At 46.2% G+C, this 12,714-nt stretch overlaps 1 protein-coding gene across 19 annotated transcripts in view; it reads left to right on the top strand.

Annotated features, from left to right (window-relative positions):
• FGFR2 (fibroblast growth factor receptor 2) overlaps positions 1-12,714 on the top strand; it is a 103,777-nt gene that overhangs the window by 47,794 nt on the left and 43,269 nt on the right. For all 19 annotated transcript variants that reach the window (XM_032608376.1, XM_032608375.1, XM_032608374.1 and 16 more), the window contains one exon: positions 2,883-3,006. In XM_032608376.1, the coding sequence (XP_032464267.1) occupies positions 2,883-3,006 (124 nt within the window). The remainder of the gene's footprint in view (positions 1-2,882; positions 3,007-12,714) is intronic.

Genomic DNA, 12,714 nt, shown 5'->3' with positions numbered 1-12,714 from the left:
AGGAATTGAGAAAAACGTGTTGAAGATGACATCTTACATTTTTGTAGTTTCTTTAGGTGTACCCGGAATCTTGGTATGGAAATGGTGTGTTTAAAAAAGCACAGAAATCTTTGTGCCTCTGTTCCCCATCTTTGTAGAGTTACTGTTTGTAGTCTCTTAGCTTGTCATTAAGCAACCAATAATTAACGGTAGGATGTCCCCTACAAAAGTGTCAAATAGTCTCCCTGTTGGAGGCTTCCAAGGGCATCCATTGGAAAATGCCACAGCTCATAAAATTGGGGATTGGTGGTATGTCAAGGAATCAAATACTGGAGCCACGGTGTAAGAAAATAAATATTAACCGCACTGTACGGGGCAATATTGATTGAGTACCAAGGTCTCTGGAAGGGCAGGAGCGCCCTGTTGGGTAAATGTGTTTCTCATTGTGAAAGCATTTTATAAATGTTAACTTATTAACGTTATTGTCATGCATCTCTAGGAAGTAAATATCCAGGGAGCACATGCCCTTGTAGATCTTACGTGGAATGCCATAGCCCCGACGAAAGACTGGAGCTGACCATATGCCCTAGGGTTAAAAAAAGGCAGTGGCATGCGGGGCTGTGTATGCCAAGATTTAATGTCTCGGGCAGAGGCAGACCGTGCCCTGCCTGCACAGTTCAGGTTCAGCTCCATTTGGAATCCACCCTGTGCCAAATCTGGATCCAGGCACAAGAAAGACATTGACAGTTTGGATGGGGTCCAGAGACAGGCACTAGCCATGATTAAGGGCTTATGGGCATGACATTTGAGCAGGGGCTCAAAGAACTGAATATTTACAGCAGGGCTAAATGCTGGATTACGTGGCTTGGTGACATCGGCCCGAGTTACCCTCCACGTGACTGGTTCCTCAGAGGCCGAGAGAGCCCTGTTCCTGATACTGCGGAGCGCTTCTGGAGAGGGAGGGTCTCATTGTGGGCTTATCTGCCTCGAGTTAAATCAAGGAGCTAGCACCTGCCTTTTCCATGCTCTGAGCCTACAGCTCCAGGGTAGCCCCCAGGGGGGCCAGGATTTCCATAGGGAATTCTTAAACTGGAGATTTTAGCATCCACATCTTCTCTTCTTCCTGAGCATCCCTTTTATACATTCTGCAAAGAAGGTGCTTATCCCAAGAGGAGACACAGCCTCTTGTTTTGGTTCTCCTAAAAGTCTGTGGCCCAGCCAAGAGCAGAAGTGAGTCTTCTCCAATGTAGAGAATAGACTCTCTCCATCGTAGGTCTGATGACTTCAAGTTCATTGACTGCCAGACATTTCACCTGGGACAGTGAGACGAACACCCCATCACCAGCTCTAGGACCTTAGACTGAAACAACCTCCATGGTTTACAGGGGGAGTCGTTTTCAGGCAGCAGCTGAAGCAAAGTGACTGCTCGGAACGCAGTCTTAATTCAGGGCTTGTAGTCTGTTAAGAAGAAGAATCCAGCCTTCACCCCCATGATGCTTCCCGAGACTGTTAGTGACGACCAGCAATCTTGTTTTTGGACTCAGCGTCAGTAACCGCACTCTGCTGTGATGGCTTGTGCTGAACTGAACGGCTGACATGAAAAGAGTTGTACTATCGCGTGTTCTTCTAACCTCTTACCTCTGTTGGCTCTGCTTTTCAAAGTGGACAGCTGCTCTGCCCTCCCCTTTTTATAATGGAGCGTTCACGAGACGACTTTCTTTATTCTCTAATTTAGTTCCTTGAATCTCTCGTGTGCTTGCGCAGGCTCTGCTGGCATTATCGGTTTTTTATGTGATTAAGGCAGACAACACTTGCAGTGCTCAGGGGATCATTCAGAAGGTCAGTTGGAATTCCTGAAATAAGATGAGGAGGCCCTGGCTTTTTATTTTTTCTTTCCATTTCTCCAGAATGCCTTGTCCAAAATGCCTCTAAAGAATGATACGGATTTGGAGAGAAATATTAAAGCCATGAACCTGAAAGATGAAATCTGCATTTTGACCTTGATAAGGAAAAATCATGTTTGCTTGAAAGCCTGAGTCTATTGAAATACTTTGAAAGCAAGGTGGAAACCTTAGAATCTAGTCTGTTTGCATGTTGACAGAACTAGGGTAAGAATCACAATAACTTATTTTCTCATGTGCTGCTTATCTTTGAAAAGTCTCAAGGAGTTTGTAAACAGATGGATACACAGCTTAAGTTTCCTGAGGATTCATTGCTCCCATATTTGAAATTCCGAGTGTATCTCAGGAACATGTAGCATCTATTCAGCCAGAGATGGGAGGGGCAGACCTGTGTTTCCAGCTGAAACTTCTTGAGATGTCCTGGCAGCATCTAAGCGCTGTGGGGAAGGATCTAAGAGGACTTCAAACCAGAAGCGTCCAGGAACAATAACAGCACCTACGTTGTGGGCTCCTTGGGAGAGTTAAGGTTAAATTAGCTGCGGTGGAAAGGAGCGCTCAGGAAAGTGCCTGGTTGACAGTACGTGTTCACTGGCGTTTGCTCTGCGTGGTTCCTTGGTGCCGTAGGGTTTGCGGGCTCCCAGTGGATGAGCAGTCTGAGGATCACCTGCCCTGGGGCACTGATGCTGTGGGTTAGTGTTAGGTTCCCCGGCCACTTGGCAGCTCCTGGAGGACCCCTCAAACCCATGACAGTGACAGACCTACTGCAAACACTCTTTTGTATCTTAACATGAAGATGTCAGCTTGCCAGATGTTCACCATGATGATAATTGTTGTTTTCCTTTGTCACCAGTCTGAGTATTTATTATGAGGAAAATTTAGAATTCAGGTGATTCTCCTCTACCTTCCTTGTCTCCCTCAACTTCTTTTTAAATCAAGAAAGCAAAGCGCCTGGTGTTCTGTACTAAGATTGTTCAATAACCACCTTTCCTCTCATCTTTGCAGGTACGAACCCAGCATTGGAGCCTTATCATGGAAAGCGTGGTCCCATCCGACAAAGGAAATTATACCTGTGTGGTGGAGAACGATTACGGGTCCATCAATCACACGTACCACCTCGATGTTGTTGGTGAGTTTGCTTCTCCCCGAGTGGCAGCCACGTGCCAGCCTGCTGCAGCTTTACCCATTTGAAATTGTGAAAGTGAGTCTTGTTTCTCCCCATGCTTTCAGGAGACTTGGTTTGTTTTCATTCTTTCTAAATACACGCTATCATTTGGGAAGGATTCTTCTGTCATTTGACAGTGTTCTGTTTCCTGATTAGCTGAGTTTTGTGTGTTTTGCGTGATCCCCTTGGCTCCCAAGCATCATCTTGTGTAATGTGGATGTGGTGTGAGATGTGCTGATGTTCTGGAAGCTGAGATTTCTCTGCAAAATGTTAGTGTCTGCAGGGAAAGGTACAGTTAGGCTGTGGGAGAACGTTGTTGCTGAAAGAAGGGCAACTATATAATGCTGGCTGAAGAGTAAAGGAAAAGGTATTATAATGACTGAGCTTATAGCTGGTTGGACGAAGGTTAACGTCAAGGGACCCTTCAGTCCCATCAGAAGAAAGTCATTAGACACTACAAGTTCAACGTCTATTCCTAGAAGCTATTTCTTCTGTGAAAAGGGAACTGTTTTAATGGGCTTATGAATACTTTTTTTAATCAAAGTGCTTAAATAAGCTATTTTAAGGAAATATCTTAAGACAACATAGCTTGTTGTCCTGGAAACTCAAATTTCTTCCTAGGTCTGGTCTATTATGATGGGTTTTGTTGTAACTGATGAAGAAAGGCTGTTTCTCTGTCTTGTTGGAGGATTGATAAACTTACACCTAGGAGGTGTCTCGTTTCGGGATGGTGGGCTGAGATCTTTTCTTTGTAGAAGCCACCTTTTGTCTTTGCCATCTACCCTGACTCTCAGTGTGGCCACCTGTCCTTGAGTCCTTGCTGTGGGTTACCTAATCGGTTTGCACATCCCCACATGCAGGTTTCTGACTCCTGCTAAAGTCTCAGTCTCACCTTGACTCATTTTGCATTAGTGTGACCCTCTGTAACCCCACAAACTCATGCCCACCCCCTGTGCATCCATAAACAAAGGCCTTCCACCATCATTTCCTGTGCATGTGCCCTTAGTATTATTTCACATGTGGGCATTTCTTCTCCTTCAATAGAATATAAACTCTTTGAGGAGAGAGACCCCATAGATATTTGGATTGCCCAAAGAGCCATTAAAGAAACTTTGCAACAGCTTGATTAACCAAATTACATAGATGTGGTTAATTGAAGTTTTAGGTTAACTGAAAATTAAATAGAAAACCATTTTAATTTTCTATCAGGTTAAATTAAATCCATAAGAAACTCTGCCTTAGAAAGCATGATTCAGTCTTTATCTCCATTTGTAAAGTGTTCAGTGAAAAAAACAACATTTTGTTATTCAGAAGCCTTAATGTGAAATTTGAAAGGATTTTGTATAATGTAGATTCTACAGATATTCATAAAAGCCTGAGTTTTAAGAGCCTTCTTTTCTCACAGAGATATTTGTGGAATGTTTCTTAGTGGGAATCACTATGTACTGACATTTTACCAAACAAACACAAAGAGAAGTAACACTCACACATGAGAAGAAAATGGTTAACATTTATTTTGGCATTGATGTGTCATAAGTCTATCGATCAAAGAGCACACGACTTGGGCTTTCCTGGCGGTCCAGCAGTTAAGACTCCACGCTTCCAATGCAGGGGGCGCAGGTTCAATCCCTGATCGGGGAACCACGACCCCACGTGCCGCGTGGCGCGGCCCCAAAAAATAAATTAATTAAAAAAAAAAAAAAAAAAGAGGAGCACACCACTTGGATTTCACTTTGGGCCTCGCATATCCTGAGTTTGACATGAAAGTGTTCCTATTAAAGGAAAGAAAGTTTGGGGGCTAAAAGTTCTAAATAGTTAATTTTGGACAAAAGTCATTTATTGTGGGAATAAAATAATTGTGTTAACAGCAGTCTTTGGGGCTCCTGGCTTTGCAGAGATCTACAAATCATTCATTAAGATTGGCTGGGGCCATTCCAGGAGTCAGGAGTCATATCTCGGCCACTTCAGCCGTGGGCTCTTGCTTCTAGCAGGTTTTAGGTTGAGTTGTTATGTAAAACGTTCAAAAGCCCCTCACCCCACCTCCCCTTTCAGCTTTCTGGCAGCTCATCTCTGTGAAGCCCTGAAATCTCTCTTAGAGTTTAGGGTTGGATTTGAATTGGGCTGCTGAATAATAGAATCGCGCCGTCTAATGTTAATCCCCTGGCGATCAGTCTTGTTGAAAAGAGCGTATGACTCAGTGGTGTAATGTGGAGGGAGCGTAGTGTATGGAGTAATGCAGAGAAAGGCCTGATTATGTCACAAATTTGGGAGATCGCCCAGCTAAACGTGGGCCAATAATGACACAATGCTGGTTGGGAATATCCATTAAAGCTCAACCCCAATAATTTTCCAAGCCTTGAACCTTCTTTATAAATAGAAGCCAAAAGTCAGTGGAGTATAAGACATTTTCAGGAAAGATGGAGGTGTGAAATACTCTCATCTTTGCTCAAAACCCTAGTAATTGCTTTGAGAAGTGGTAATAAAATAAGAATTGAGTCAGCTGAAGAGTCTCGGGCAGACTTACAGGGCTGGCAGACAGTCATCCTGAACATCTCGGCAAGTGGAAACAAAAGGGGTTCAGGCTTGAACTGTGAGTTTCTGGTGGCCTGTAGGTCCAAGTTTAATACATGGCTGCGTGGTAGCAGCCTCTCAGCTCCATCTCTGTTTGACAGAATATCAGAGACTCTTTCCCAGAGAAAGTGAAGTCCTGACCTAGTTCCCATTCTCCGAGGTTTTATTTTTGTTGCTATGATACATAGGCTTGTAGTTTGGATATGACGACGCATCGAACTGGGTGAGACCTTTTTATTGAAATTCTTCCTTGGAAAGGCATTCCCATAAGCACTTTAATGTAAAAGCTGTGTGATTTAAGTGACATTCTTGTGTTCTGGAATTAAATAGCGAGCCATTGTTGTGTGTGAGGGAAACGCTTTGGTTTATGGGAGCCTTTTAGGAGCCTTGTTTGATCCTCATTAAAATTGACACCATTACTTTTCAGCCATTTACTTGCAAGGGAAAATTAGTGTGAAGCTCCACATCTCAGTAATTGTGGTGATAATAAAACGGGCTCTCCTTAAAATAGCGAGCTCTGGGAGGTGGCAAGTGTTCACCCGTAGCTCATCAGTGAGTGAGGCTGAAGCGCAGAATTCTGCCTGGGGCCCTGCCACCAAGAAGCAGCAGCCTGGCAGAAGTCCTTTAACTTTTTTTTTTTTTTTTAACATCTTTATTGGGGTATAATTGCTTTACAATGGTGTGTTAGTTTCTGCTTTATAACAAAGTGAATCAGTTATACATACACATATGTTCCCATATCTCTTCCCTCTTGCGTCTCCCTCCCTCCCACCCTCCCTATCCCACCCCTCTAGGTGGTCACAAAGCACCGAGCTGATCTCCCTGTGCTATGCGGCTGCTTCCCACTAGCTATATCTATTTTACGTTTGGTAGTGTTTATATACGTCCATGCCACTCTCTCGCTTTGTCCCAGCTTACCCTTCCCCCTCCCCACATCCTCAAGTCCATTCTCTGGTCGGTCTGTGTCCTAATTCCTGTCTTACCCCTAGGTTCTTCATGACATCTTTTTTTTCACTCTCCTCATGTCTGAAAAGGAAGGTGCTGAGACTCACTAATGTTAGATAAAGGCAGCCTGGTGTTGTGAGCATAGCGGCTCTGTCGGCCCACACACTGGGGACCAAGAGAACTGGGACAAGTGACTAGCTCCTCTGAGCCTCTCTCAGCGGTGATGCTTACCTCGTTTCTGTGATGGCTGTATCAGTTTCCTAGGGGCTGCTGTAACACATCATCACAGGCTGGATGGCTTAAAACAATAGGAAATTATTCTCTTGTCAGTTCTGGAAGCCAGAAGTCTGAAGTCAGGCTCTCTGTAGGGTTGGATCCTTTTGGAGATTCCGAGGGCGAATCCGTTCATGCCTCTGTCCCAGCTTCTGGTGGCTGTCAGCAGTTCTTGGCTTGTGGACATATCACTCCACCTCCAGCTCTGTCTTCCCGTGTTCTTCCTCTCCGTGTTGTCTCAAATCTCCCTCTGCCTTTCTCTTGTAAGGACACCTGTCCTTGGATTTGGAGGCCATCTTCAATCCAGGATGACCTCATCTCGAGATCCTTAAACTCAATCACAAAGACCTTATTTCCAAATAGGGTCACGTTCACAGGTGCCAGGGGGTTAGGACATGGACTTTTCTTTTCTGGGGCCACAGTTCAACCCACTATAGTGGTTATGAGAAATCGGTTGGGTAAACAGGTGAAAACACCCAACTGGTACCTAGGTGGCTAGCAACAAATGCTACTTTCCTCCTTTCTAAACTTGGAAACTCCTTTGAGGGTTAGAAGACGTCTTAAATGGCCTTTATTGACTCAACCAGAAGTTTACTGAACAACCTGGATGCCGTGTTGGGACCGCCAGAACCGGCCAGTGGCTGACGGTCACTTGTCCTGCTGAGGTTTCCATCTTTGGTTATTGCTGTTGTCAGGGCTTTCCCAGGACTGAGATAGTTGCTTGAGCTCGCAGAAGAGGGCTGTAGAGTTTGAGAGCTTCAGGTTCATCGAGTTGGTCTCGTTACCTCCACCTCTCACCCCATTTTACAACTGGGGACCTCCAGGTTCCGGGCGGGTAAGTGACTTTTGCCAAGGGCTCGAAGGAACTCCAGAGCTGGCTCCTCTCGAATCCGAGGTTCGCGCTGCACGCACCACACTGCTGTCTCTGTTTCAGGATTGCTGTGGAGTCAGCAGCTGCCTCAGCCAGACTCAAAGGTGAACCCCACGTGCAGCTCTCTGTTTCCAAAAAAACCCCAAAATGTGAGAGAGAGAGAGATGGAAGTATTCAGAAGACCAGTTGCTCCTTCTGACTCATATAGACCCTTTCCTTGGCTTGGAATTGTGAACTCTGCCTCCTTTCGATGTCCAGGTCTGCATTCCCAGAGAGCATCAGATAACATGTGAGCTTTTCACCTGGCATCGGGTATCCTGGGGGGCAGCAGAGCCGCAGAGGTGGATACGGGGCCTCTGGATTTGCAGAGGCCAGCCTTGCCTACTCCTCTACAGTCTACTTTCCAGAAATTTGTCCTCCCAGGGCAAGAGCTATAAGCAACACACAGTGTCTCGGTGGCTGGTTGGGAGCCGGTCGGGGCCAAGAGTCCCTTCTGGCTGTGAGGGGATCACCCAGGCCCCTCCGCCAGCCCTGTCTTGTTCGGTGGCAGACAGGGACAGCGCTGTCCACTGGCCCTTGACGTCAATCTGCTGTAACCCGGCTTCAGACGTCATGGAACTCAGCCCGAAAGCAAGGAGGGGTCCGTGCCAGCGCTGACTGCCACCCCCCAGGTGTGTGTCGAGGAGGAGCGAAGGCTGTTATTGCGGGCGCTGACCCATAGGCCTGACTAAGGGGCTGACGTTGAGCGCTCGGCAGCCCGTCCAGTGGGAGAGGTGGTGTCAATCGTTTATTGCTTGGGGCAGTCCCGTCCTGGGAAGACAGAGGACCCAGTGTGACCCCTGAGCCCTAGGGAGGGGACTGAGGCAAGTCAGAGCCCCTGAAACCACACTTCTGCAGTGCAGCGGACCTTTCTTTTTGGTGGGAGGTGTCAGGTTGGAACAAAGTAGTGTTTCAGTAAATGAAGAAATGGTGGTCTAGTTCATTAATTAACTGGTTGGTTTATTAGTGAGGCTCTCAAAATTAGGACCATTCCCAGCCACTTGCCTCCTTACGGAAGACCCTTCTCTGTCCTAGTTTCTGTCACATCATGGCTCCCGGACACTGCTTCTGTTTCTCTGAGTGAAGAGGGTGGCTGCAGTGCGGGTGGCATGAGACTACACAATACCGTGTATCTGGAGATATGAACGCATCGGACACCTGACTCTCACCTTCCAACTTGGAGCTCTTGTGCATTTCCCTGGCACTCGCTAGGCCTCAGCTCCACAGAGCCCCTTGGGATTCTCAACTTGAAGCATCTTGACCTAGAAGCTTCCTGGCCAGACCTCATTTGATTTTCCATATTCATGATTTTGATGCCAATGAATTCTTTTCCATTTCTTGCTCTGAGTTCAAGACTTGGTGTTTATCCTGATACTGGTTCTGCGTGCCAGCTTGACGTTGTGAAATCTAGCTGGAGGAAGGCAGAAAGCCCCTCAGCTGAGAACGGATGGATGGAGGTGCCATGCCAGGCACAGGTCACAGCGGTGCCTTCCTAAGTGGGCTTGTTAAAGTGGACGTGGAATGGTGGGGCTGTAGCGGGGGTTGTGTAGGAGGCCAAGTCCTGCTGCTTTTGTGGCTCCAGCAGCCAATACTGCCTCCTCGTCCTAACCGTTGCTACAGCATCAACCCTCGGGGGGACACCTGAGCACCTCTGCAGGTACTGGTGGGAATTACGTGGGTGAGTGGTTCAAATCCTGTTTCCATCCTTTGCTAGCTTTGTGGCCTGGGAAGTCATGGACCTTCTGAACCTCAGTTTTCTCATCTGTAAAATGGGGGATGGCATGCTTTGGTAGGAGGGCGGTGCTTTTAAATAATGGGACCCACTAGCGATGTCTAGTCCTGTCATTAGGGGGTCCCACACCTCCTTTCATAGCTCTAAGCCGAGACATGTACACTCAGCTCAGCCCTGGCTAAAGGAGTGGTTGGTCCTCTCCTTTCCTTCAGGACGCAGATTTCAAAACTTCCTTTGGTAGCTACTGTTTAACGAGCTTTTTGGTTGCTACAGAGTGGCTTTTCATACCTATTTCACAACAGGTACTCCAGGGGCAAAAGCTGGCCAGTGGGTGGCTACATCAGTGCCGAATGTACTGAGCAGAAAGCGCTTTCCTGCAGGACTGATACCAGCTCAAAGTTACTCCTTCTGGGCATTGAGGGCAGGTGATGCCTGTGGGTGCCAGCTCCTGGGGTTGGAGCAGGCACACGCTGGCCTGGATGGGACCACGTGAGAACTGCCGTATCAGCATATTTGCCATGTTCTCTGCAAGCCATTATTAGTTGCCCTCTGCTCCATAGTTGAGGAAGGAAGCCTGATTGATTGTTTTAGATTCTGGCAGTGGGCCTGACTGCGGTGACTGGGGTGAGGGTTGATATTTGAGCTCTTGTCTGATCTTTGGCGTTGAGTCTATGGTACGGGCAAAGAGGATGTAGAAGTGTTACAGACAAGTGAATGACTTACAGCATTTTGTAAGAGGGTCTCTTCGTCGTAGCTGGAAATAATTCAGGTGGGCGCAGAGGGCGGAGAGAAAGCTTGTTGCTACTAGTCTCTGGGCAAGTAAGCTTGGCGTGAAGATGTAGATTCATCCATGGCAGTTACAGTGCCCAGTAATTTGAGCTAGAACTTAGCAAGATTTTGATCAGTATGTGCTGAATTGAAATAATAGAATAAGCCTGAGTTACTTATATTTGGGGGTATGTGGTTTTTAACATATTGCAAATCCTAATGCAAGGGATCTTCCGAGCTCCTCTCTAAACGTATATATACAGCTTCAATTACCGGTCACCTTTTTTCACAAAAGACCCCAGTTGAGACGTATTATGCCGACTCTCATTAAGATGAGTGTAGAAATGCCAACAGATTCTTCCCCGTTTAAATAATACTTCCACCGGAGTGCTTTTGTGGATTCCCCCTCCCTTAGAACACCCTGCTGTTACATTCAGGTCTTGTGTTTGGTTTATTTTCACAGTCAGGAGAAGGTAGGGCAGAAACGACCTATCGTAACAGGGGTGTGTGTGTTCCCAAGTTCAAGAGCAGGTCTGAGTTGGAGAGGCAGCATTTAGAGTTTCGCCATAGTGAGGTCAGAGTCAGGTTGGAAGTGGGGAAGAGATGGCTGAGGGGAGGATGTTAGTGTTTCTCTGGGAAGGTTTTTCTGTTTCTCCTTCTGAGAAGAGAGAGATGAGGAGATGAGGACATCAGTGCCTTGGTTTAGAGGGAAAAGATAGAGCAGAGCGTTCGACAGGGATTGTCTTTATTGATTGTACTGTAATGATTAATCCTCTATCTATGGGGCATCCTGTGCTTGGCCTAGAGGGTGTTTGGGACAATTGGTTGAACGAAACACGTGCTTTGGCCTCTTGGGGTTCTCAGCTTACGGTGCAAAAGACCCCAAACTGCCGCAGTGAGAAGGTGATAAATAGGGATGGAGATTCCTGGATCTTGATAGAACTTCTCCTTTTACTTTCTTTCTCCTGGAGCCTCCCCCTTAGAGAATTCTCTCAAACAAGGCCTGTAGGAATTCTGTCCATCCCAAATAAATGCGCACATCACAGGTCAGGTGGTGCCCCAGGCATATTCTTTACCATCTCAGCGTGAAAGTGCTCCTTTTTTAAGATACGCATTGCATATTATTTGGGAGGAATCTTTTGGAAGTTGTGCTTTTTTTGAAGAAGGAATTAATTCCTCGTTTTATTTGGTTCCGTATACACTCTGGACTGAGACTGAGAAATGAAGGATTTAGTCCTTTAAATTTTACATTTTGGCCAAAAGAAACAAAACCATCTTGTGTGTGAACCATCACTGAGTGATCGGTGGGCAGTGGACAGGGTTGCAGGCTGGCCTGAGGCCTCCCATTTGCCTTGGATGGTGAGAAGAGACGTAGAATTCATATTGGAGCCTTTTGTGATCTGGGTGACTACTTTGAAACTTCTCTTTAGATGATGCTTATAGCAAGGAATTATCTAGAATCACTTTTATTTTCAGGGTCTGAGTTTGCCTCTAAGAAGACAAATGAGGTTTTATTGTTCCACTTCTCCTATGGTTCGTTACCAAAGGGAGGCATTTCTTGTTTGCTCAGATGGGCTAAAAGCTTTTGCTTCTGCTTGACTACGCCCCAGGAGCAAAGTAAGGCATCTGAGAGATTAGCATGATGGATTTTTCTGGACTTCCTCTAGAAGTAAGGTTTTTTAATGGTGAAAGTTGATGAAACTGTCAACATTATTACCGTGGACATCTCTCCATGTCTGTACGTATCTCTTTGCTTCATTTTTCCTAGTGGCCTGTGTGCTGTCTCTTGTGAACAGAGTATAATTTATTTAATCGTCACCCTTTTGCTGGGTATTTAACCTGTGTTCATCTTCTAGTTTCCAGTTACCAGAGAGGCTCCGTTGACAAGCTTTGCATACACCTATTTGTTGGGCACCTGGGTGAATATTTTTCTGGGACCTATTTCTGGATCTTTTTTGATATCAACATTTTCATCCTAAACAGCTTCATTCGGATCGCTGCTGTCTTTGCGACTCCTCCATGGTTTGGTTTTTAGCTTCTTTGCAGATCATTTGAGAAAAGATACTCTAAATCAGAGTTCTGCCTGTGTAACAAGAGGGTCTGTTTAATTCCTGGACTTTTTTTTTTTTCTCTTCTTTTTTTATTGTTTCTAGCATACTCTTCCCATGAAGGGAACCCAGCTCTGCAGACACCAGCTGATAATCTTGCATTCCTGAAAGATGTTGCACCCGCTATGGCGAGTGGCGGGGTGCTGAGGCTCCGTGATGGAGCTCCCCAGCGTGACTGCTCTCAGCTGTGTTTACCCCAGCTCCTCAGGAGGGAGCCTGGGGAGACTGATGTCTGAGTTTCGCATCAGCGTGAAAACCAAGCACAATACGGGGTGGTGGGGGGGACCTTGTGCAGAGTCTTTGTGTCAGAAGAGAGAAAAACCTTCATTTAGGCAATGGGACAAGATAAACGTGCTAAACTAATT

Source organism: Phocoena sinus, chromosome 16 (assembly GCF_008692025.1).
Source record: "Phocoena sinus isolate mPhoSin1 chromosome 16, mPhoSin1.pri, whole genome shotgun sequence".
NCBI lineage: Eukaryota > Metazoa > Chordata > Mammalia > Artiodactyla > Phocoenidae > Phocoena > Phocoena sinus.
Note: the sequence above shows the minus strand (reverse complement) of the source record. Positions and strands in the feature narration are given on the sequence as shown.